Consider the following 27,196-nt stretch of genomic DNA (forward strand, 5'->3'; position numbering starts at 1 on the left):
CTGTCTTCTCCCTCCACAGAGGACCGGGCACTTTTGTCTCTGCGACCACCACAGGTAGCCAACCTTTCAGCACTTCAATTTAATGGACTGTCATGAGGGTCTCCCAAAGGTGCCCAGCAGCAGCATTTTGAGTGACTTTGAGAAAAATGTGAAGAGGACATAATGGTCCCATGCTGGTAGGTGAAGGACATTACCTTTTAATGAAAAGTGCCATCACTAAAGAAAAAAAAAAATAGATAAATTAAAAAAAAAAAAAAATATATATATATATATACACATACTTCAATTTCTGTTGTAGTTGTGATTTCACAGTATTTCAATTGCTTTTTTTGTTGGGTAAAAAGAAAGAAATGCATCAAATTGACCAGGGTAGTATGCATCTGTCAACTTTGCACGCTCTGTAAATACTGTACTTTCCTCATCATTGTTATTCCAATATGTCCCCGCAATCTGCTCACATGAAATTGAGCCACATCGCCATCCTATCGCTGCCAACGCCCGAGGCTGCACACATTAGTCTGTGATCCCCCTCACTCTACAAAAAGCCTCGGACTCATTGTACTCCTCCTCTTTGCACTGAAGGTGAAGTGGGGTGAAAGAACGACAGATCACAAAACAAGATCCACCACACAGATGGAAGAGGGGAAGCCCTCCAAGACTGTTTGTTAGTACTGTTTCCACGGAGATCAGTTTTGGTTCAGTTTTGACAATGGAGGGCAAAGAGATTGTGATCAAATATTTGACTTAGGAAAATCTTAGAGTCTGTTTTTTTTTTTTAAGATAGCAACAATAAATAATAAAATCCTCAGGAAGGCAAAACTAATGTATTCTTTTACAGGGTCATAAGCCTTTTCAAAACATGACATCAACCAGACTTAACTGATTTGGTATGCCTAGTTCACCTCTACTTGGTGGTTATGGAAAAATCATTGAGCACATCATTCTGGCTGAATGACCGGCTGTGTCACCAGTCATTATGACTTATCTTTACTTCTATTTTCTGACGCGAGATTACATGCTGGAGCGGGATTGCTTCTTTAACGTTATCGCAAAGCTTTTAATTTGGACAAAATCCTATTGCTGTTCCATCCCTAGGCGTAACGGTGGATTTTACACACACACACACACACACACGTTGAGAAATAGGCGAGAAATTGATGTACGTGTGGGTCCCCGTTCTGTTTGCTCTATATTAGATTTATATATTTTCTGATTTTATCAAGAACTTCAGTGCAAAATTAACGTAACGTGCAAAGATCAGAACGTAAAGCCTCGTCCAAATGAGGTAAATATTGCTATAATGCAGTTCGGCTGCGGTTTCATTTTTTTAAATTGCAATAGAAACAATCCAGAAAAATATGTACAATAGACATTTTTACCTAGTTTTGATGATATACATCTTCATATCCAACCCGGTCTCACGCCAGTTGGTGAAATAGTCACGTTATTTTGATTTATTGATTTGTGTACAGGTCACGATTTCCGAACGTTACCATTTCACGAACTGCCATGACACTGGGCTGCTCTGGGGGACGCAACAACGGGGACAAATAAACGCCACACGCCGGCGACAACAACAGGACCGACCGCTACACGTGGCCACAACGGGGAAATTCAACGGGCGCAGGGACACAATCCGCTGTCTCTGTGGCATGCAACAACGGGGACATGAAACGCCACAACAACGGGACGGTTGAGGTTAGGAAAAGAAGATACTGGGAAAGGAACCGTCACACGCAGAACACGCCCAAAACAATGGGACGGCTGTGGTTAGGAAGAGAATAACGTGGAAAGGAACTGCAACACGCTCAACGCGATCCCCGCTCTCCGGGGTGAAAGTCCTGTACTGTTTGTGCCATCCACCACCCCGACCAACCTCCCTACGCAGATTTTCTGCTTTTCATACTACTCCCTAGCCTCGTGAGACCGTCCTGATCTCGCAAGCTCCAGTTTTCCACTCGCAGATCAGTCTGGCATCTTAAGATAGAGAAAATTTGGAGCCGTTGCCAAACGACCGACCAATCAGCGTTGGTTTTGAAGCGGGTTTAGGTGTGATGCAACGAGAAGCGACTGTTCAGTCTAAACATGGCAGCTTCCACAGATGAGATGAGCGTAGCTATCGCGCAAGTTTTATCCGAATTAGAAAGTATTCCTTCATTGAAAGAAGAGCAAAAAACGGCACTGGAGGCTTTTCTCTGAGGAAAAGATGTTTTTGCTCTTCTCCCGACTGGTTTCGGCAAGAGTTTGATATATCAACTGGCTCCGCTAGTCGTGAAGAAAATTAGCCTCGTGAGACCGCCCTGATCTCGCGAGCTATCTGGCGGAGTCAGGTTAGTGATAGACACATGGTTTATCCAATCAGCTAACCAGTATTTTTGCCCCTTCACAAAAGTTCTCCAACAGAAAGTTCCCAGATGGATATGCCGAGCAAATGCAAAGCAATCCATCTGGCGGAGTCAGGTTAACTACTCCCTACCGTTGTCGTGCTGTGATCACGAAAATATGCTTCCCATTTAAATACATTAAATTAAAATTCGTAATCACCACACAAAAAAAAAAAAAGACATAATCGTGTCCTGTTCACAAATCAATAGATTCAATAACGTAACCATTTCACGAACTGCCATGAGACTGGGCTGTCATATCACCCAGCCCTAACCTCAAGGCATTTTTGTGAACACAATGTAAAACTGAAACTTTGTTTGTTTACAAAAAAAACTCCACAGGGCAACTTTTAGTCACCATCTGCAAAAATAGATGCAGCAGTGAAACAGATGAGTTAATGAAACATAAGGTGCAGTTTGCCCTTGCAGCGTGAATCAACGTGGCGTGGTAATGCAGGTAATGCCCTGAGAATAATGAGCAAACGTTAATCAGTATGGTACTCTTTTACTTACAATGAAGTTGAGTCAAAATACTGTCAACAGCAATTAAGAGGAACTGAAATTAGCTGGAAGCAGTGAGTCCATTTCCAAGAAATTGGATTGGGCTATCAATGGGTCATCACGGTTTATTTACACTATCATTCTCTAATCTGATAAAACAATCAACATAGAAGTCACACGCAAACTGGGTCCAGCTGCTGCCATACACGCTGAAAAGCTCTGCTCCTCCTTATCTGAAATTGATGTGTTCATTTTTGTGGGTGAATGTCGATCAACAAAATTATTCATAATTTCCATTTCCCCCAGGCAGTATGAACAAATGAGCTCTTCCAACCAAATAATTTAGCAATCGGGGGGAAGATATGTTGAAAGCAGTTACGACACAGAATTATTCATAGTAGACAGCAGCGTGGAGCAAAACAACTCTGCTCTCATCTACATTATGAGAATGAAAAGCGGTCACTGCCTTGTCAAGGAACATTAAACTCATATGACATGGTTGCCTTTATTTCAGCTCCCTGTCAAATAAAGCTGCGCTGAGTCCAGCGTAAAAATAATATCAATCAGACACTCCCAGACAGTAAAAAGTGTATAGACATTAGGCAGTGTGTTGCCTTGCATATTCTATGTGATCCTGGCACAGAAAACATCACAATCAAGTCCTATATCAATATAGTTTAGATAACACAACATGAGTGGAGAGAGAGCTGTGCGTGCAAGATGAATTACCAAAAGCAATTATGACCACAGAATCCATCTCGCTCAATTAACGTCCGACCACACACCCTTTCAAGATGCGTGCTAAGTGCGTACCTCTGAGCTAAGATGTTTTTGTGAGAATGTCTTGTTGGTGGATATTTCAGTCAAATAATCTTCAGGGCCAGCTGTTTTAGAGAGACTTAAGTTCTCATAAAAGTAAGCACAGATAATGATTTTTTACGGTTTGGGAGCGGCTGTGTGCTTGACCTGATTTGAGCCATTAAAATGCACAGATGTTTATTTTCCCAGTTCTTTCATCAGCCTCAGCACCTTGGATTTACAGCACTCTTTGGATGTTGTTGTCACTGAAGTGTCCGACATCCAACACACACACTCTCCCAGGATGTGCTCCACGTCGTCCAAGCACACCGACATCCAGCCATTCTCCAACCCCACCTCCTCTTCAATCTCACTCACAGCAGGCGAGAGTGAAAACAACGGAGCCAAGCATAATACAATGACTGGGTATAGGCAGTGTGACCTTACTGTGCCATCACATCATCCTGTGGATACTTTATTTTTCCCAGAGGGAGTTTAGATTGCCACAGTATCAACGCAATATAGAGACGTACAAATAAAACTCAAATCAAAAACTCAGCTGGCTCCACTGTGCAATTACATCGACAAATCATATCACAATACACCGCTTCAGCCCAACACTTTTACTGCACACAATTGAAACTGAAAAAAAAAACAGAAGAACACATACAATTGTTTTTATTACAGTAATTGAAGGGATGTAAACACAGCGCTGCCATACCAAACAATAGTCACCCAACTGTTACCCAATACACTGACACATTGCTCACTTCAACCTTCTTAATGTTGAAACAGTTCTGTCCCTCAGTGTGTGTGTGTGTGTGTGTGTGTGTGTGTGTGTGTGTGTGTGTGTGTGTGTGTGTGTGTGTGTGTGTGATTTCAGGTCACACTAAGTCCCCAGAGGGGAGCATTCCTTTCTCTTAAAGAGTTCGGTCCAGTCCAAAGCTCTGACCACAACGGCTGGGTTCAGCATTCTGGCTGTCCAAACCACACTGCTGCTGCATGGTGGCTGGGACAATGACAGGAAGGCCGGCCGCTACCATTTCCTAAAGTCTGACAACAATATCAACACGATACTCGGTCCTATGAAGATTCTCAAAATCTTTGTTCAACATGTTATTCATGGGATGACCTGGATCCCTCTGATTTTTAAGCTACATTTGTTAAATGTTTTTCAGCTTGTAGATAGATATTGATAATGAATTTTAATAATTTCTATATTCATCCATTTTGGGATAAATATGTTTCTTGCCGTAGATTAACTACAGTGGAATGAACGAAGGCACACATTTGTTTGTGGTTGCCTTTAATGTGTAAAATGTGAAATGCAGAAAAACAATGAAATTTTCCTGTAACCCTAAGAAAGAAGTCGCACCAGTCTCAGAGTTACTGTAAGTTGGAACAAGTAAAAAAGAGAACAGTCCCAAAATAGACGAATAAGCCGACCTGGTACCAAAATAAGGATAGTAAAAAGGTTCCAGGCTGTGTTGTGTGTGTGTGGGGAGACATTCTTTCATAAACAGCTAGTATTATAGGTTTCCAAAGCAGTGGGAGGCTGACTGTTTTCTGTGGACTAAAAACATAAACCCAATTGTTGGGAAAGCTCCCTCAGAGCTCAACTCAGCTTCTTTTTTTTTTTTTTTTTTTTTTTAAACGCACCATAATTGCAGTTCTCCTGGTTTACTTTGCGACTCTCAGGGAAACCTGGGATCTGGAGTATCTCCACTGTGCCACAGCAGTGTATGTCTGGACTCATGCCCTGGGAATGAGAGCGAGTCACTGAGGCTCACCAACTATAGCCACCACAGTATCCTGTCCAAAACATTGGTAACATTCCCTGAGCTGAAGCAGCCTCCAAAAAACACACAGTTCAGTGTTTCCTGTGCAGTTGGTTTCCTGTATATTGTGGTAAATATGGCAGGTTGTAAGTATCCAGTTCACTCCTGAGCCAATGGGGGGTGTGTGTTGGTCTGACAAAACAAGCAATTCTAAAGATGTCACCTTGAATTGTGAAGGGCATGTATCACCATTTTGTGACATTTTATAGATTAATCTGAAAAAATATTGACAGATTAATCAATGAAAATGAAGTTGCAGCCATAAACATTTGCCATAAATGCATTAATAAATCAGTATCATAAAATCATCATTGTAGTATTGATTTGAACCATATTATCCTGCCTTGCAGCAACAAACCCCCACTGTTAAAAAATCAACTGTATGGGGCATCCAGTTCAGTCAGCATGTCTTCATTCAGCAAAAATCATCACACACAATAAAGAAGATGAGCTCCGTCTTCAATAGCAGGCACCAGGGACTCAATTTCACATCAACGTGATGAGGTGGGGGGTAAACTGTAACCCACTGATGCATAGCTTACATCAGCAATAAAATATTCATGAACACTCAAATTCACATACCAACAACTGATACTGTACACAGACATGATAAATTCCACTTCCTTTGCACGAGGATGGAAGAAGACCTAAAAAGACGTGTTTTAGAACTTGTGACACTCGACTGTCGAGCTCAAACTACCCTACTTTAAGGACTACCATGAAAACTGCAGAGCACAAGACAGACCTGACTTTCACATCAATAAAACAGATGATATAACACCCTGGAAGAACAAACCCTTCTTTTTCAAAAGGATATCAAAGGAAAAAAATACCTCTAGCGCATTTAGGAGCCATCTCTGCTCCAAGTTGGCAGGTAACCAAAACATTACTGAAACATTCAAAAACAAATAAGCACCTACTCAGAGTGCAGTGCTGTGAGGGGGAAATGGCCTGGTGCGTGATTGGTAGAGCTGAAAAGCTCTGAAAAATTAATTTGAATAAGTACAAGAGAGAGGCGTTTGTTTGATATTCTGTGCCAAACTGTATTTTGACAAGATTTATTTCGAGGCATGTGAATAAAAGCAACTGTATCGACATCTTGATGTCATTCAGTCTAGAGAAGAAAAAGATACAACTGATGAGAGAAACAAGACGTTCCTTGGATTAGAATTTAGTAACACTGCAGATTTCGAAAGTGTACAAAACGTCCTGTGCATGTTTGTACACTGTACATCACAACAAGCAAAACGTAATAATCACACTCAATTTTGATACATCAGCAACACAAAACCAGAATCCTCTTACACAGAAACCTGTTTCTCTATCCCTGGCAGTCATGTGTAGCTAAACTAACTCTATAAGTCCTGAGGACACCTGATCTGAAATCTAGATCCTGCATCTCTGCTACACTGCAGCACAACCAAACAGTTCAAAAACTGCAGATCTGTTACAACTTAGCAGGACTCCTGTAACAAAAAAAAAGAAAAAAAATCACTTGCAGCCGTCATAAAAACAAAAGCTCCACCCAAATGCTGCATTCCTCCCATACTGCATTCTCCATCAGGCTGGTTACAGGCTTTTAAAAAGTTCCGCTCATTGTTTTCACTGTAAAAAGGCACACCAAAACTAAGCCCTTACCCTTTTCAAATTGCACCACAAACAACTGCTCCGCCCCTGGGTAAGCTTGTGTGTGCGTGCCAGGAGGCTGGGTCATACTGGCCTGGTTAAAGGCAGGAGCATCTTGTCCTCGTTACGTGCTGCATGACATGAGATACAAGCCTAGATACAAACTGCTTCCACAGACAGATCAGTTACCTCAAACACAGCTGCCAGCAACTTAACAATTTAACTTTGTCTGTTCAGCAACTGAACTGAGGAATATTATTATCAAACTTAAAATGACACATTGACACAGTCAAAGTCTTATCTCGTGGCCATTGCAGATGGTTAAGTGCAAGTGCATGCAACAGCCCCATGAATTGACTTCCTCTCCTTTTCCCACCCAGATTTATAATGTTAATCTCAGGATCAAATTGATGACCTTACTTTAAAAAGTTGAACCTTATTTTAGTTTCAGTGAACTGAGGACATTATAAATCACAGACAGACAATTTAATGGAATTTGTACGTGCTTTTCCTGGCTTTCATTTTGGCATCTTGCCTTTGTTCTATAGTTGAATAAAAGCAAAATGACAGGAAACAGGGAAGAGTGTTTTGGAGATGACGTGCAACCTCCCTTTCCACCAGGACACGGGGATGCTGCTTTAAATAGTTCTTAAAAGCAACACTAGAGCACTTTTCCCACTTCGGTCCCCCTACAGGCTGGAAGCGGAATTGTCCATTACATTACATTATGCAAGTTTGTCAGATCGGGTAGCGGATCTGTAGTTCGAATGAGACATAATGAGACATTACGACAACGGTAATGGACAATTCCGCTTCCAACCTCTAGGGGCGGGAAAAGTGCTCTAGTGTTGCTTTAATGTTAAAATATTCTTGGCACACTTCTGCTTGTACTTCATTTCAATATGTAATACCTCTTGTTGTAAATTAAAGCAACACTATGTAACTTTTAGCTGCAGCTGTAGTTCCAATGAGACAACCTGTAGGGGGACCGAAGCGGGAAAAGTTACATAGTATTGCTTTAAGTGGTTTTCTTAAGTATAGTAACATATAATTGATAATCTTTAGGTAGTAAATTAGTATAGTGACTTCCAAGTAGGAGCTTAAAGTTCTGAAAAAGGCATGATGTTACTGAAATATTAGATCATGGAATAAAGCCTACACTGCCCATCTGAAAAGCTCGAACTTCGTGGCAAATTACTATACTAACGATTAATCTGCTAGTTATTCTTTTGCTTATTTAACGAATTGTTGATTCTATGATATAAATAAGGTGACATCTTCAAATGTGTTGTTTTGCACCATGTTAAAAACCCAAATGGATTTGTTTTACTGTGATATATGACAAAGCAAAACAGCAAATCCTCAAATTTAACGGCATTGTTTCCACTATTCTTTGCTTGAAAAACAACTAAAGTGATTAATCAATTATTTTTCTGTCCTTTCAACTCTATTATACTCGTTTGCAACCAAAGGTTTATCAGGACTTTTTGATCAGCAGAGAATACATCCCTTGTAGGTTTAAGTGGGTAAGCTATACGACAGGCATAATACATACATAGTTTACCCACTAGAGGTTGTTTTACGTCTTTATGTGAAGACTTTTTATCCCCAGTTATTCTTTCTTAACAAAATGGAATGAAAATGTAATGACCAAAAACTGCAGCCTGCTGCCATTATTCCAACTACTATTATCACATAAAAACGGAAGAAAAATAAGTTCTTTCCATTTCAGTGCCGACATGCTTCAAATACCTCAACCCTCTGTGTGTGTGTGTGTGTGTGTGTGTGTGTGTGTGTGTGTGTGTGTGTGTGTGTGTGTGTGTGTGTGTGTGTGTGTGTGTGTGTGTGTGTTTTCATATTTGAAAGCCAAAGAGAGGTGCATGTCCATGTATTTTTACGTCCCCTCAGCACATCTGGCTCTTGTTACAGCCCCTGTGACCTGTGTGTGGTTCTGCTTCATCCCAGCCCCCATAGCTCCTCTGTGGGAGAGCAGAGTAATGACTGACTGCTGCTGGGCCTTTGCTGCTGCAGTTCCCAGGACCCCTGGCAATATGGGTGTTCACTCCTTTGCTCGAGGCTGGGGATGGCCTCCTGCTGACCAGTTTGTTATTTTCTTCCATCTTTGTCTTCAGGGTAATTTTTTTGTAAGGAGAACGAGTGAAGCCAGACGTTTATGTCCCCCTCTAAGGATACGTCTCCAGAAACACTGATTCATGCACTGTTTTTGTCTTCTCGGGATGTTAGCCTTTAGTGCTATCACTGTGGGGCAGTTATTTCACAAAATAGTAATTATTGGTTTGACTTGATGCAGTGGCCTTTTGATTTATAAGCTAATCTAAAAAGATAAAACCCATACAGGGTAATAACCTGTTATCAGTGGTTGAGCTGTAATAGAAGTACTGACAAATGGAGCTGAGAGAACAAATCTCCAATGTTTCAGGGTATTTGCATCAGATAAAGTTTTGCTAACTTTTGGGAGTAAAACAGAAATTATTCTATTGAAATGCTGTGTCTACACATAAAGTAACTAAAGACTATTAAATTAAATTAAAAGTCAAATGCCTGAAAATGTTTGTAATGCTTAATAAAATACCTAAAGGAGTGGCCAGAAATCCCTTATATCAGCACATCTTGATGGTTCAGGGACACAAGTGAGATTAAAAAAAAAACATCACACTTGAACATAATTAAGACCAGACGGGTAGCTTTTTTTCTCCACATTCTGACACAACACCTTCTAGGTACAAAAATAACACGATTAAAGGCGGATCAAATGAGCCAGACAATTTTCTCGTTGCTCAACTTGTTTTGCAGCAGTAAGAAGTGCGTAGGCGTGATTCTATGTTGTTCCGTGACTCCGTGAAGAAGTGACTGATGGATGACGACAGACAGACTGAAGTTCACTGCTCAGTACTTATTTCTCAGTCTTTATTATTTTCTTTTTTTATGTTATTACAAAGCTTGCAACTACTGAATCATATTCATACACTCATCTTGTGAAATGTGGCATGTATGTCTTTCATTACCAGTTCCATTATCTTAATTTAGATTTATCTGAGCAAGCATGTCACAAAAAAAAAAAACAATCTTGCTCTCTGGAGATTGTTGCCAATCTATGAACTACTTCAGAAACAAAGAGGTCAGTGGGATGCCACATGAACAAAGTTTTCTGAAAATGCCACTACAGTAACATCTGCTGTAGATATCGCAGTGTGTTAAATAATATATGTTCCAAAAAAATAACTGAAAGATAAATTCATGTGAAAGTTTTATTATCCATAAAGCGTAATTTAACAATTAAGATTACACTTACATTTTAGATAATCAAAAATGGTTCTAATATATCAGTAACATTAAGGATTTAATTTGGTGTATATCAGCTCCAAACTCCTTCCTATCAACACAGCAGTCTCCAGCAGAGCAAACAGGACAAGTCAATCTCTGCAGTTCATTAACTTTAAAGAAGAGCAGCTTGCACTGAGATAAAGTGAGATCTGGGTCTGCTTAGTGAGAGAGAGGCCGGAGCGTGGAATAAAGGGAGGCTCTCTCATTGACAGCAACACAAGGACCAAAGGCAGTCGGACCAAAGACGCTGCAGAGATGCACCACTCTGCTGCTGATCAACCATACCAAGATGAGAAACCATCTCTCTCTCTGGATGAAAAGCCTAGCCTCCTAATGGGTCTGCACCAAACAAGGGCCCACATCCAACTGCGCTGTGAACTGTGTTGGCGGCGTTATCGTTACTGCACTTCAAAGAGGCACCAACTCTAAAGGGACATGCTACACTGGCTCTATAAAGCTGCACACTTCGTTAGAGCCATCAGCTCTCATTGGCTAAAGTAGGCCAGAGCCACAGTACACAGAGGGGTGCGTTAAAGATTAATGAAGATATTGCACAAGTAAACCAGCCTACAAAACATGCTTAGGTATAATAAAATATTTAGAGGTGGCAATTTATATAGCTGGTGTGTTTGAGCCGTGTGTTTGACTCAAGGACCCTGGAAAGGCCCTCGGGATATAAGGGTGTAACATATCATGAATAGAAACAGTGATGCGGTTTCAATAACTGGCTTCCATCCAAGTTTGTGTGACATATACACTACACACTAAAAAAGATTAAAGGAGGTCAGAATCAGCAATACATGTATCAATATTGCAAAAATTCTCTTAGGCCCGCTATGGGTGTTCTTTTGTCAATAAAGTGTTGTATTGTGTAGAGATGAAAATGCATTCATAATTCAAAATGATTTAGTGATGTTTGCTCCAAAAGCTTACTTTAAATTATCGGTCCAACACATCTCCAGATATATTAAATGGGCTGTGCTTCCCCAGTGTATTGCTCCTTTTGTGTTTACATTAGAATATCATAAAACACTTTTGTTAATCATCTTCAGGGCATTAAATATTGCAAATATGAGCTGACATAAATTAGCAATAACCCTCTCAATATTAATTAAATTCTGAAAGGCTATTTCCATTTGTCATGTGGGTGTATATTTCCTGACATGGCTGCCTTTTTGTTGAGGAAACATTATTATTTATCTCAGTGCAGCTACTGTAAAAACAAAAGTGAGTCTCAGTTTTTGTGAAATTTTCACACTTTGCTACAAAGTGGGAGGAAACACGCGCTAGCATCGTGTTAGAGAGCTACAGTTATGTGGAGAAGCAAAGAGGTCCTGAAAGGGTTTATGAAGGTGTTGCTGAGTCTCACTTCTGGCAGATGACTTGGTGGCAAATGCAGCACAAATAAGAGGAAGCACCTGTGTGGGATAGTACAAATCATGTAGAGCAGCTCATTTCAGCGCTCAGCAGGCAGCTTCTTCTCCCATCATCTCTGGGCCAATCATATCCCGTGAGAAGATTTTCCAGCTAATTTCTTCAATCCCCCTATTTCCCCACAGTTAATTGCTTCACTTCTCCAGAGTCCAATTATGGACTCCATACCTTCAGCCTCTCATTGTTGGTGTTTTCCAATTCACTCTGGTTGTACTTTGCAATGAAGATTTAACTGAGTGATGTGCGAGAAATAATTCAGCTCTTATCAGGCTGAGCAGGACCAACAGTTTAGCAGAGCCTCTATAAGGAGGTGTTGCGACAACTTCAAAACAAAGTAGAGAGAACAGAGATTATAAAACCTGTATTTGTAAAATGCATGAAGTGATTACTTCCAGTACCAACACTTTTAAACGTAATCAACTACTTTCATGTATCAACAAAGATAGTTTCAAGTCAACAAAACAATGCACACCACATACAAACCACATTTAACCAAGGAAATACAGCTCAATGCTGACACACTTACTAATTACTCATGTCAACTGGGTGTGACTTCTGTAATTTCTGTATGTTACCAAATTGTGTGAGCAAATAAAATCACATCAGGCATTATGGCGATACGATTCATATCATGATACATGGGTCACGATTCAATATATTGCAATATATTTCGATACTGTGCATAAGGCGATATATTGGGATTTTAAAGTATAATTTTAGAAAAACTAATATTTAAAAAAAGACATGCTGTTCATAGAAGTCAAAGAAGTTTACTTTAGGTAAACAATTCAGTACACAGAAAATCAAACTGCCAGTTTGGGATTGTGGTAAACAGGTTCTTAGTGAGCAAATTTTTATATGCTAAAGTAGGCCAAAGTTCAGCCATAGCTACATTGTTAGCTTCTAGCAAAAAGTCAGGCACTGCTAAGCACTTAGGCAAGGACACTAGTGGTGCATCTCAGCATATCCATCTAGCGGTAGGGGGTTTAAACACAACATAAACGTGAACCACTGTCTTACATGAATATTTTGTTGTTTGAATGTTTGAATTCTATAGAGAAGGCACATACTGACTGTGGTAACCAAGTGAAATGAATGGTGAATCTGCCACTTGATTAACATTACTGAGAGAAGTATTTCTCCAAAATTGTCTTGTGTGTAAATATGATCTAAAAGCACCAAAAGTCATGCAAATGATGTCACATCATGTCGATAATACAGCATTTGGTGAAAGGCCCTATGGGGAAGGAGCTTTCATTTAAAGTAGCCTGTAAAAAATATAAGGAAAACCCAACCAACTGTGGAAGAAAGAGATTAGAAGTTCATCCGTATCTTGAACTACTTTCCTTTTTGTTGAGGGATAGATTTAAGTGGAAGTTCTTACAGAGGCTTCCTTTAAGTGCAGTGCTGTGTCATGAGTTACAGATAGGAGAGTGTCATTTCATGTACTTCATCAAAATTACAGATAATATCCAGATAATATCCATCTCTTTTGCTCCTTCTTTAATCTTGTGCTAAACAGAATATTAATAATCTTCATAAAATTGGTCTAACCACTTCAGACTGAGGGCAAGAATTCAGCACATTTGATAGCAGAAATAGACCAAGTTGGTGCCACTGAGCACAGTGAGGGCACAGTATGCCAAACACAATCCTCCCTTACATGCAAAGCCCTGGGGTGGACCAGCAGAAGGAGCTATGAAGGAGGTTGGCCTCGAAATACGAACACAGACAGTTTTATCTACCACCAGTGACATAACCACTGCTCACAAGAAAGGAAGTGACAGCTTCTGAGAAGTGCATTTTACTTTTAAGTAAGAGTGTAGGAATAGATGACTTAAGTTATGTAGCACCTTTTTGTATTTCACCTCTGGTTATGAACAATCAAAGACAGCTTCTAAGAAAAATAAGAGATTTATTTTGCATCCTCTAAATATAGCGTCATGTACATTTTACAGAATGTTTGACTCAACACCAGTAACCTGTTTCACATTCCCAAAAGAGGAGGAAGCAGGAAACAAAAATACTTTCTTAGAAATGGTGTCATTGACACTCCTTATATAACACTTCATCATGACATAAGCTCTGTGCAGGTAGACTTACCTTTATCATGTTAAAAACAAAAACTATAAAGTTGTTATATTTGTAATTGTGCAACTTTATTTTTTTAACAATGCCAGTAATGTGACTGGTTATTGTTAAACAAGATGAATGCAAATTCATCCAAAAGGCCTCGTCGTGAGCTGCATACAAGATGGACGAGATGGTGAAAGCCTGAGGCCAGAGAGGCACAATGTTTCGAAACACATGACTGACCTAAAAAAAAAATATATATAAAAAGAATCTATCTAGCAGTTTAACCAGCAGTCAAGCTCAGCAGATCAAATAAAAAAGGGCTGCTTTTGTCGTACAGTGAACACAATTGATATATTTTTTAATTGGCCTTTGATCTTGTGGCCGTTTGATCCATTTCACAGATTGCACTATAATTATTCTTATGATTTGTTTAACTTATGTCAGTACTCATCAAATGACTTATACTACTAATTGCAGTCCTTTGAATCCCATTTCACCATTTATTTAAATACCGGCATAATGGAGGTGCAATTGAACCAGACGTAGCACAAAAATGTGATTTGCCCTGAAAAAAAAAATGCAGTGCAAGGCTGATGATGTGGGCAAGAAAAGGTCTTTAAAATGTAAAATAACCATCCGAGATGCAAGCTGGCAGTTAATACCCATTTACCACAGTGTGAGTCAGCGGTTTCTTAATTTTATTACTTTACCTTAGTTTTAATTATTCCCCTTGTTTTAAAATGGCCCTATAATGTTGAAGTGGAGTCAAAGTGAGAGGTGTATCCATTTGCACACCACTTGGTCAAGGCAACTTTTCACTTTTAAAAAACAGATAGCCCGGGTCATTCCAGCTACATTCATATCAATATTCCTTACCGGCATCATCTATTGCAAAGACAAAAAAAGTGATGAGCGTAGACCGTTTTCACCCATCCAGCCCTTAACGTAACATTTGATCACAAAAACAAAAGGGCACCTCCCACCAACATCACCTTAAAATACAGAAGAATAATTATACTTAAAGTAATGAAGATAATGAGTTAACTTGGCACTTATTGGGTTTTGGATTGTGGTTGTTGACTCTGACAAGCATTTAACACTGTTTGTCTGACATTTTTTAAACCAAACAATTAATCTATAATGAAAATAATCATTAGTTGCTCAATTTATAATTTAAGCAGATAATGGCATATCACATAGCAGTAAAATGAATTCAGCAGTTAAAATCCTTGAAGATGTTATGTTACATTAAAGAAATTTGGTATTATCTCATCAATAAGCAAAATCATGTAAAACATATGGTTGGGTGTAACGGGAGTACATTTTAACATAATGTTAATTATCATGTACACAAAATGCATCTACACCATCATGACAACATGCTGCATGTGTCGCTATGGAGGATTATGAAATCTGACGATGTTTAGGGTATAGGGCGTATGGATGCCATAGTGTGAGTGGGATGAGTGAAGGCGAAATAAAAACAAGTATCATCGGAGCTGTAAAACCTGCCCAGTTGCAGTCTTTGATCCTCCCCTCAAGCTCTCCTGCCTAATTCCAACACCTGCACACAGCAGCAGAGTCAGACACAGAGCTTACACTCACCATGCCTTGCACACATAGCTCACAAAGCTACTCTCATTCACTCCTCATCTGTAGGCAAAAAACAAAAAGGCTTTACAGATTTGTTTGTTCCCAGCTCTAAAGTAATGGCTTCATTTTAATCAATGAGCAGTTAGGTACTGGAATGCAGTCGGGGCGATGCAGAACGAAGGAGCATCTATATTTTGGTCATCACTTGTGGTTATACCTCACCTTTCAAAGTTAATAAGCAGAGAGAATACATCAATAACGTGCCGAGGGCTTAACATATGCGACTGTTTTGAGGATTTATGATGCCGATGTCGTGTTGCCAGTTTTTATGCTATATGTGTCCAACAGAAAGCCTCCTGAAGCCAGTGTCCAAAGCAGTCAACTTAATTAGGGCTGCACCTAACAATTATATTCATTATCGGTTAATCTGTCGATTATTTTCTCAAACAATCAACTATTTATTTTACAATTGTCAGAAAATTGTGAAAAATGCTCATCACGTTTCCCAAAGCCCAAGGTCTTCAAATGTCTTATTTTGTGCCGCCAACGGTCCAAAATCGAAAGATGTTCATTTCTTAATTGTAGAAGACGAAGAAAAACCCACAAACATTTACATTTGAGAAGCTGGACTCAGAGAAATGACTCAAATTGATAAATCGATTATGAAAACGGTTGCCTATTAGTCTTCTGTCGATCAAATAATAAATGAAGCCAGTAATCGTTGCAGCTCCAAACTAATAAAATGTTATCGTGTATCTTTATTCATTTTTCATTTCAACACTACAGGAACCTTCTCAAGTAAAATAATTTATAATAACTTGCACCTGCACAAAGTGCTTCTTCTCTCTAGCAATAAATAGGTATCTGTCTCATGAATTTCTGTTTGATCCTTTAAACTAACTTTTTAAATTTGGCCCCAGCAGCCTAACACACACACACACACACACACACACACAAAAACACACACACACACACACACACACACACACACACACACACACACACACACACACAATAGGACATAGGTAATGATTGGATGCTTTAGCAGCACAAGATGGTTATTTCTACAGAACACGCACAGGTCAGGCTCTTTGGTATTGTGGTGAGGCATAATTGGGATTATTTTAACAAAAAATGAAGGCCAGCTCAGGGATCTAATTTATGAAGCAGGTTTAATAAGAAGAACTGCTTTGAGTAAAAACATCTGTTTTTACTTGAGTCAATGTTTCACATTTGAGAGAGCTTAATGCTTTACTCAGGATTTATCTAGCTAACTTTATTAAGGCTGCATCGTGATACAGGCCCCTGCTCTGCCATTTTACATTCATAACCACCATGTCAAGACTAGCTCGTCAAGTTAGCTATCGTCAGACACAAGAGTTCATTTTCCCTCCCTCAAAATACCATAAAATAGTTTTAAGCAAGTTGCTGAGATCTGCTAAACCACAGCCCTAGCCTCTCCAGGACGCAGTTCTGCAAGTACATGGGTGTAATTGCTTTGTCTGGAGTCACTGTCCACAGGCAATACATAGTTTAAGGATTTGAGTGTGTAGGATTACTCATTAGTCTGCATGCTGTGATTCAGAGCACAAATAACATTTCTGGTCATGACCAGTAAGACCATATGGTGCAAAGTAGAACATGGTTCCCTGGAAAAGTGCTGAGACTATGGAATTAAACATGTGCATGGAGGGCCGCTTTTTGTTGTATATCAAAAAACTATCCTCACATTCCTATATTATACTTTGTATATAAACCTCATTTAGTGCAGTAACTGAAAGTCTAAAAAGCATATTGTGCAATCTTAAAATTACAGCTCTACTACATCAATGCATTTCTTCTAAAATCAAGTTCGGAGGAACAGATGATCCTAAAATGTTTTTTTAATGTCACCTGTGGAAAATAAATTGCTATTTGAAGTAGTATTTGTGTACAACACAGGTACGTAGGGTTAGATACTTCCATTTAAAGAGTTTGTGGCTGAAAAGAAAATCAACAGTAACATTAAAGCCTCAAGTTCTTGGTTTGTACAAAATAAGTACTTCCTATCAAGATAAGTGTCTGCTGAACTACATGAAAAGATAAATAAAAAAAAAAAACTCCTGTAGTCCTGCTGAAGACAATTTAACAAGTCTTAAAGAAGACTTGGCTAATTAGATTGCACTGAGGTCAAACAGGAAGTGATAAAAGAGGAATACGTCACTGGAGCACACAGGGAATGTTACATTGCCCACACCTACTGTGCCTGGAAAGCTAAAGGCATAATGAGATCTGAATCTAAACTTTCCTCGAGATGGAAGTTGACTGAAAACATATTTCTATCCAACTCTTGTCAGTCAGGAGACCAAACAGTGTCTGGTGTTTGGGAATTTTAATCGTTTTGATCAAGTCAATGTCAATTTGATTTAAAATATTTCTGAACTGTTAGGATTTAAATAATAGTTGAATAGTTGATGATTTTAATAAAGTGTTGTCCCTTGAGTGATGGGATGATTTTTATAATCTAGGTCATCCAGATGTTAGCGCCCGCCCACAGCTCAACTAAAGTTCACCTTACTCCTCCAAAGTTGACTCACCTCAAACTCTCTCTCGGCTGAGTTTCCATTACAGTCTCTGTTGTCCACGTCTCTCTAACTACGGTTTCACAGAAATCTGGCATTTTCATCGGTTTCTTTTCAGCTTTTACACACAAATTTCAGCATAAATTAGCAAGCAAATGTTTTTCAGATAAATGTCCACCATTGCTGTTTTCGTCCATTCTCATGTGGTAACACTTATTTTTTACATGAAATGGGGACACAGTTCTAATCATACTACCATTCAGTGTTTTGTCCACTATTCACTTAAAACTAATATCACTGTGTGTGTTGGTGGAAATCACCAATTATTAGCCATCTGTCTAGCCTGTACGTTTCAGTAATCTTCAGATCTGTTCCCAACTTTAGACAAAGTCGTGATTGTGGACGTGGCTTTAGACTTCAACGTTTTTTAAGCCATTGTATAAAATGAAGTTGCATATTAAACTAGGCCTACAATAACATGTAGGGCAGCCTAACGCCTTTATGCATACCTTTTTTGCATAGAATACTAAGCTATTAAAATAAAATGGTTTTATAAATCATCTTTTAATGTTACACATACATGTGGCCCAATGAATCTTTAGGATTAACGGTGTCTGTGGGTGGCTACCTTATTTATATTCCCTAATAATATGTTGGAATTATGTTAAGCAATTTTAATTTTAGAAAAAAACTTTTAAAAAGTGCAATAATTTGGGGGGCCCCCTGCAGTGACTGGGGTCCCCCTGTTGAAGATCTCTGCTTTAGACTATTGTCATAACCGGTTCACAAACAAGCAAGCAACCAGGATGGGGAAAAAAAAAATCTATTGTTGTATGTTTGAGTGCATCGGTACAAAGCTTCCCGCTTCTTGCAACACCACTGTCACGAAACAATGAATGAGCTGTAAAAGATAATGAAGCAGTGACCAGGTGTTTAGTACCTGGTGATCACTTCACACACACTACAGTCACACAATAGGCTGAATATTGGTTTTCACTGTAACTGACATTCAGAGAAATAAGACTTTAGTGTTTTGTCTTTGGATTGAAAAAGTGGAAAACAGGAAACACCCAAGTGCATGATGCTCTCTGACAGCTGAGCCAACAGGAAACCCCAATAAAATGGACTAACCCATAATAATGAAGAATCATAAATAACTCATAATAATCATTAATGAGCACATCTGAATATTGATGAGATATAATACAGAAATGAACAAGTCATATATTATACACAGTCAGGGGATCCTCTGCGTGTAATAGCAGCAAGCTAACCTTTTATGCAAACTCTCAGGAGGCCGATGCATCCTATATTTGCATAGTCAAAATGTAGTTGGTTTCATTTTCCACATACGGCCGCTGTAGTGCTCATTTAAGTGCTTCAGATCTTTGACTTTCTCATAATATCTAAACATTATACCATTGCAAATGCAGGGGGGAAACAAAGTAAGACTCAAAAGTGCAGTTTATTACTTACATGTCCGTAATTGATGAACCCATGTTTACTGGCAATTTGATCAGCTTCCTCCTGACCTCCAGGTATGTGGACAGCCCATGTGTTGGTGTAGACCTTCTGACCCAGTGCTGGTCCCAGCCCAGAAACCAGCAAGACCAACAGAGGCCCGAGTAGCAACTCCAGCAGCCTGAGCCTGCGGCCTACAGAGGGACAAGGAGTGCCAGAAGCCATGGGTTCTTCTAGTGCAGCACAGTCTCTGAGCACAGCGCCTCTCCGAAGGGCCGGGGCTGCCCACAGTACATGCAGGTGTACGGAGAGACAAAGAAGGGGGGGCAGTCACAGCTCACCTGACAGGAAGCAAAAGAAGAAAATAACGCAGGTTTACACATCTGCAAAGTTTAGAAAGACTGGTGAAGGTTTACAGTGGCGAGTCATTCCGTGTGATCCATAAAACTGTAACAAAAAAGAAGACTGCACACCCTGGACGTGTCATGATCCACGGGGAAACTATTCACATGACGCCAAACAAAGAACACTTTGAAGTGCAATTTTGAGGTTTTGTTCTTCCCTTTATAGGTGCTCCAATGTTTGGTGAAATAAGGAACATAAACAGGAATAGAGGAATAAACTATGGAGTAGGGCTGGGCGATATGGAGAAAATCAAATATCACGAAATTTTTGACCAAATACCTCGATATCGATACCGCAACGATATTGTAGTCTTGACTACTGGTGCTTTCACAAAATATTTACACAATGAGATTTTTGATAAATAATCATCAGTAATGTGGATATAATGACTAAGTGGGTAAAGGCAAATAATAGAACAGTTACAACAGTCTGGTAAGTTCAGAAAATGACATCACTTTACTGTAATGCAGCCTTTAAAACCAGGAAAAGACAACACTTATGCCATATTACGATATTACGATATCCAAAATCTAAGACGATATCTAGTCTCATATCACGATATCAATATATCGATATATTGTCCAGCTCTACTATGGAGTAAACTTTTTCAGATTTCACAAAAAAACCTAACTAAATGCCAATGTGTAAAAATGAAGACTAAACACATTAAATAATATATGAATCGGTTTTGTCCGTGAGGAAGAACAGCCACCCCAACAGCAATTTGGACCAGGCGTACTACAGCCCAGCTAAGTACAGGCATTTGATAATCCCACAGGAAGGAGTGAGCAGGACGCCAAGGCCAGGCCTGATGTTGTGGTCAGACACACAGCAGCAAAATCTGGCGTTTAAACTCCTGTGGGAGGATACGGTAGATGAAGCTTACAAAAAGAAAAATGCTTAGGTGTACTGGGTTGCCAGCAGAGGTGGATAAGCGTGGTTGGAAAACCTAGACTACACCCTGGATGCTGAGTGATCACAGCAGAGTCGGTCTCACTTTGAGGGGAAGTAGCCACTCGAGGGTGGAGTTTCAATGTCTCAGGCAGGCGCTGACCGGCTGAGGCCAAGAAGAGAACATACACACTTAAAGTGTCAAGAGAAAAATGTTGGACTACAGCGTACAATATACAGATTTGAGAGTGGGTATTTCTTTTTAGTATGCTGCTGACTCACAGGTTATCACTAAGCAATAAGAAACACAAACATCTAAAGCACAATCTTATGAATAAGACAAAGCAATATATCATATGATATAGCTACACTGGCCAGAGCTGTTTGCTGATACTATTTTGCCTCTTAACTGTTGTTTTGAGCCAGAAGGGTCAGCTGCGCCTTCAGTCAGTTGAGACCATTATCCAAAGTGCTAACTCTATTGTAACCACCAAGTTGACTGGACTGCACTGAATACAATGCTCCTATTCTGTGTTTCCTACTGTATGCAGTCACATTTGTTCTCCTGATTCAAGTCTACTGTGGGACAGGGTTTTCTCATATTTTTGCAGGTGTGACAGCCTGCTATAAACCAATCCCTCTCCTGTGTTTGCCATCCAATGAACAAAATAACCAAATTGAACTCACTGCGCCATTATGCCACACTCCACATGAACAAACAAGCTCCTCAAATTTACCCCGAACAGTTTGTTGAGAAACAAGTATGACCTGTTTCAAGGTAGTTGGGACAATAATCATTTACACTGAATTGTTCATTTTGCAGACATGTTTAACTGTCTATTCACTTAGACTCCAATCCATAGACTAATACATTCAAAAACCTTCTCAAATGGACATCTGTACAGTTTCATACTGTACTGTATACATTTACCTAAAGGCTAAAGGATGTTCACGTAACATGTATAGGCAATTTAGTTTCATTTAATTACACATTTACAGGGATTTTTCCTACAACTTCAGATACAGGTTTCATTTGTTGGAGTAGGGCTACTCTTCTGTGTACATTTACATTCACATACATAACACATTTTACATAACAACAAACATGTTCACCAATTAAACTATACTAAAAAAAGCATAATCTCAGTCATACATCATTCATTCATTTGTTATACAGTAAATGGCCTGAACAGAAGAATTACTCTTGCTACTGTAAAAATCTCTTTGGTGGCTGATGTTTCCATCTGGCTGGCTACTCACAAATTACAAGGATCCCTTGATATTGCTTCTTCTTTCGCATACACTGTTAAAACAAACACAGCTACTGTAGATCCCTTCTCAGTGGCATTTATCATTTATTATCAACAACAACCCTCAGATTTCTATTATGAAAGAAGCCCCGTTTGGTCAGTGGCAATTTAAATTAACATTTAAATCCCTTGTACCCTCTGCAATAAGTGTGTGGAACTGATGTTAGGTAGCGTATGGTGAAAAAGACAATTTAAAATAGCTGAAAAGAGTTGATGATTTTAACCACAAGTAACAAGTAAATGTCTAAAGGGTTGAAATAGACTTGGTTCAATGTATTGTGAAGCCCCATGTAATTGCATCATTAGCGATCAGCGAGCCTACAGGTCAGCCTGGCTGTGAGTCGGTACGACAAGCTGCTAATCCATGCCAGGCATTTCAACAGTAGATGTTCATTTCATAAATATCTGGATAAGAGCTAACTGCAGATAGAGCTATAGATAAAACAAGCACCATGTATATTAAACCAAGCAGAACAAATTAGGTGTTGTATGTTTCTCTCAAAAGTAGAACTGCTTTTTAAGGTGACAACCTTCAGTTACACCCAAACCCCTCCACCAACTTTTTAATTCTCCCGTCAGGTTTAATTAAGCTTATTTAAACACATACACATCAGCATAAATTAAGTAGCAAGGATCCACACCCAACATTAATTACATGTTTACTTTTTGTATCATCGGCTCAGTGCTTCATGGCTATTTAAGCCAATATTTGCTAGTAAGTTGCGAGAAAAGTATGTATTAGATTTACATTAATCACATTTTTAAAATACAGTATATAAGGAAAATAAGCTAACAAGAAAAGGAAAAAAGAAAAGAACTCTGGTGGCATAACTCACTCAACTTTGTCCTCTGTCCTTTGATGCAACAGGTAAATAGAGTGTGAACGTTTCCAACCCTCTGTTTGATTTCCAGACACACACACTGACGTTTAAGTACAGACGTATGTGACCTCACGGGCGCTCAACCACTCCAATCCTTTAACGTCAGCGTGAAAACCACAGAGCATGGCGTAACAACTGCCCAACTACATTACTTTTCGCAAGAGAGTAAGGAGAAGCCGACCGTCGCGCTGTGAGTGGTCTTTAGTGTTGCCACAGTAAATGATACCATATGCCAGACTGTGATAACAGATATTACAACAGAAAAAACTACACCAAATTGTAATTAGCCAAGTATCATTAAACCCAAAAGGATAATACCAGCCTCATTACCAAACGCATCGGGACGTTTTAAAAAGGAAACCGTTTACACCTCATCAGTTTATTATTTACATTTTAATGAGATAAAAATGAACTCAAAAGCATTTAGCCCGTATGACCCTTTTCTCACACACAAATATCTTGCAATTACTACCGGTTGTCACATTGTGACACACATGAAATTAATATCTCAGTGCTGGAACGCTCAGATAAACCCACAGGGATTTGGGAAATAACAGGTTGTGCAGGTGTGGCAAACTAATGAAGTGACAGTAATAATATTGATGACTTTAGGTTAATTCAATATGCTATAAACAACCCCTCACAATCACATTGTATTGGCAGCTAAATTTAAAAAATATTACTGAACCTCAGTTCCTAAATTGTGATGTACAGAGGTATTCCCATGGCAGATCGACAGTATAAAACTGAGATTTTCACTACTGCACCCACTGTCATCATGACATAGTGATAGTAAGGCAGCACACTACTAGGATACTATGTTCCATTATCACTACCCTTAACTAAAAATACTTTTTTATAGCAAATTGTGTGTATGGGCTAACACTTCACAAAGCCGTTTATTTTACAAAATATGGTCTTTAGTGTAATAACCAGCAGCAAGCCAACATTCAGACCATTATTATCACAAAGAATATGCTATTGCTATTAAATGTTCAGATTGTTTGGTGGTCTGGTTTCAAAATCAGGTTTTACACGTTGTTTTGTTTTTTAAATTTGTGCTTAAGGTTGCAGTGTTATCAGAAAATGCATTTAAATGAATAACATCTGTAATCTGCATCACAGCAAGGGTTCTTATTCTACAAGTATAAATTAGGGTCTTAAAGCAAAACATTGTAATTTATTTCTTTGTACACGTTAAAGGCAGCCTCTGAATGACTCACAGCTTTCACTACAAGCAGAATAACACACAGAAAGCTGGAGTCAGGATATTTAAACATTTCGACTTAAGTACCTTCACAGAATTGTATTTGAATTCAATTCAATGTGTTGTTAATTAAAATATTAACAAAAACAGTGGCACTGTGAAAGCTTTGGGACCTCTGTTAGAAGTCCACAGGTGCTCAAAGTAAAGGAGAAAACAGGAAACAAAATGGTGGAAATGTACACCTCTGGAGAGTTATAAATCCAGATCCTGACACAATGAGTATAAAAGCCTTTATCAGGATGTCGAGAAGCAGAAAAACACCTCTGTTTTTCAACTAACACCTCCTTGGCCACATTGTTTGCCCTCCTGAATGAAGGCCTTTAATTACAGGAGTGGATTTTTACCACTCTTCAATGGTGCAGGATTTCACCATTTTGTTTTTTATTTAATTAAAATGTATCCCTGCTTAGTTTCATGGTTTTAAAAGTATGTAACCGTGACCAAACATGACAGCATCACAGTGTAGTTAGGTTATTGAATGCGTTTTGTGACCACCTTTACAAGTAAGTCTCATTCTTATAATATAATTTCATTGTAAAACCCATTTAAGGTTTAATGGGTTGACTCTCAGCTAGCTGAGCAAGTGCTTGCAAACTATTAAAACAAAAACCTCTGTTGCCTGTTCTTCCTTTTTTCCCCCTGGTATATTTGTTTTGACCCATGCATTGTCATCTACTTCTTCAGACTTCCTACAGCAATGGTCAGCATTAACGTGTCATACAAAGACTTCCATAATATATTTTCTACTACACAGGTAACTCTAGAGTTTTCCCTTTCTAAGTTCAGTTTTCCCGAGATAAGAAGTAGTAGCCTTGTATAGTATAAGGCAGTGCTCGCTCAACTTTAACTCTACTGAAACATCTTATTGTACAGTACAACCAAGCAGCCTGACACTTACTACCCCAAATAAAGTGCATTGTGTGGTACATGTAACTGCATGTAAGGGGCTCAACAACCTTATTTCAGTGTTAATCCATAATGATCGGCAGCTCAGTATCACCTCATTGGGGAGATAAAATTACAGTGTTGGATGTAGTGAAAGCACAAACACAAAGGAGGTCAGTTCCCATAATGAAACACCCATTTCTATTCTACTGTGACACTTAATAGCTGAAGCTCAGTGACTCTTTTCACAGGAAGTTAGTATTCATAGCAATCCAGGTTCTGTTTAATCAGAGTGTACAAGAAAATGTGGACCACAGCAAGTCAGTCCAGTCTAACAAAACAACATCAGCTGTGTTTTGCATTGATTAGTCCCTGATGTCAACGTTCTGTCCCAAAGGAACCTATAGGCATAACATTAATAATCCCTGATGCATCAGAGTACAGTATTAAAAAGTGAGTTTCCTATGAGCTGCACGTGTAAACAACAACACGTACTGTGCTTTAAAAAGGACACACACATTAACTGCAGTTACAGTTCAGGGAGGCGGAAAACTTCTCTCGCTCCGGCCTGTAACGCCAAATACTTAGTTCATAAGCTAAAGTTAAGAGGTTTAAATACACCAGCTGATAGGAGTTTGCGGTTGTTTGACTCACCTCACACGTTAAGTTAAGTGTTAAGTCCGTGATAACAACACGTATTCATAATGCTGGAGCTGAACCGATGATGACTCCTCCGCTTGACAAAATATGTCTGAAACTGTACCTCGTCGGGATTAACGTAAACTTGACACCGCGGTAGGCTGACCTGCTCCGTCTCACAGGTGCCTCCCCTTTTCCTCTCCTCTCATCCACCCCTGACGAACATTTCCGACCTTGGCTACATTTTACTACTCGTACCGAGCGAGCAGTGTGAAGCACGAACACAATTCTTCGCAGGAACAACCACAGAAACCGGACACGGCGCAGTCGACGTCACCTCGGCGTGAGTGAGTGTGTGAGATCCCCTCTTCGCGAGCCGACACACACACACACACACACACACACACACACACACACACACACACACACACACACACACACACACACACACACACACACCGACCGGGATCAATAAACAACACGCTGTCCTGTCCGGTGTCAGGGTCCCGGTGGTACCAGTGCCAAACTCGCCGACCACGCAGCCCAAACAAGTAAAAATACAAGCTCAAGCAAATGGGAAACTTACAATCCGTTCAACTTACCAGCTTCCTTTTACATCCTGCTCGACCCGGCTTGTTGTTGTCTCTCACCTCGGTGTTAGAACCGACGACGGCACGGTGAAGCGACTGAAAAATTAATAAGATAGAATAGCTGGTTATAAATAGTCATGGTACCCCTCTGGTGTAGCGCCGAGTGGTCCGTTCAAGCCCCAGGAAATACGTCACGGCCGTGGACAGAGTGGAGACGTTAGAGCAACACCTACTTACCGGCCAGCAGCGTTGCGACAGCCCCACCTGCTGGTCACAAGCGGAACAGCACCTTAATCTTCATACTGAGACTGATACTGAGGCTGGCAGCTGCCAAACAAGATATTTACTCACAGATAGATGGATTTATTTATTTTTTTTTTTTTTTTTTTTTTTACAGTAAAACACTTAATAGATGCACAGTAAAATGCCATAAAGCACCATCTTCATTGAGAAAATTGTTGTGGCTAGAACACACACAATAAATGAAGATTTCTTAGGGCCAGATCAACCTGTTTGGGGGACACCGGGTAAAAAATTGCCTTTAGGCCCCTATTGACTTCCAGACATTCCTCCCTGCCACTGTGCAGTGTGTATGTATCCTGTCACCTCCAAGTTTTCACTAAGCACAATGTAGACTATACGTGGAAGCTTTTTATTTCATTATTTCCCTAGACCAGCCAGTGGCCTCCTACGCTGGAGTAAAACTATCTG

General features: G+C 39.5%; 1 protein-coding gene across 5 annotated transcripts in view; it reads right to left on the reverse strand.

Moving 5' to 3' along the window:
- The window catches only part of furina (furin (paired basic amino acid cleaving enzyme) a), an 83,024-nt gene extending 56,307 nt beyond the window's left edge, over window positions 1–26,717 (reverse strand). For 2 of the 5 annotated variants that reach the window (XM_035999442.1, XM_035999439.1), the window contains exons 1-2: window positions 25,911–26,217; window positions 19,633–19,958 (exon numbers count right to left, since the gene is read on the reverse strand). In XM_035999442.1, coding sequence (XP_035855335.1) covers window positions 19,633–19,842 — 210 coding nt within the window. In that variant the 5' untranslated portion in view covers window positions 19,843–19,958; window positions 25,911–26,217. Of the gene's footprint in view, window positions 1–19,632; window positions 19,959–23,059; window positions 23,185–25,910; window positions 26,219–26,497 lie in introns of those variants that run through there. The other 3 variants (XM_035999440.1, XM_035999443.1, XM_035999441.1) reach the window with 3 other exon arrangements.
- Window positions 26,718–27,196: the final 479 nt, after the last annotated feature.

Source organism: Sander lucioperca, chromosome 3 (genome assembly GCF_008315115.2).
Source record: "Sander lucioperca isolate FBNREF2018 chromosome 3, SLUC_FBN_1.2, whole genome shotgun sequence".
In the NCBI taxonomy this organism is placed as follows: domain Eukaryota; kingdom Metazoa; phylum Chordata; class Actinopteri; order Perciformes; family Percidae; genus Sander; species Sander lucioperca.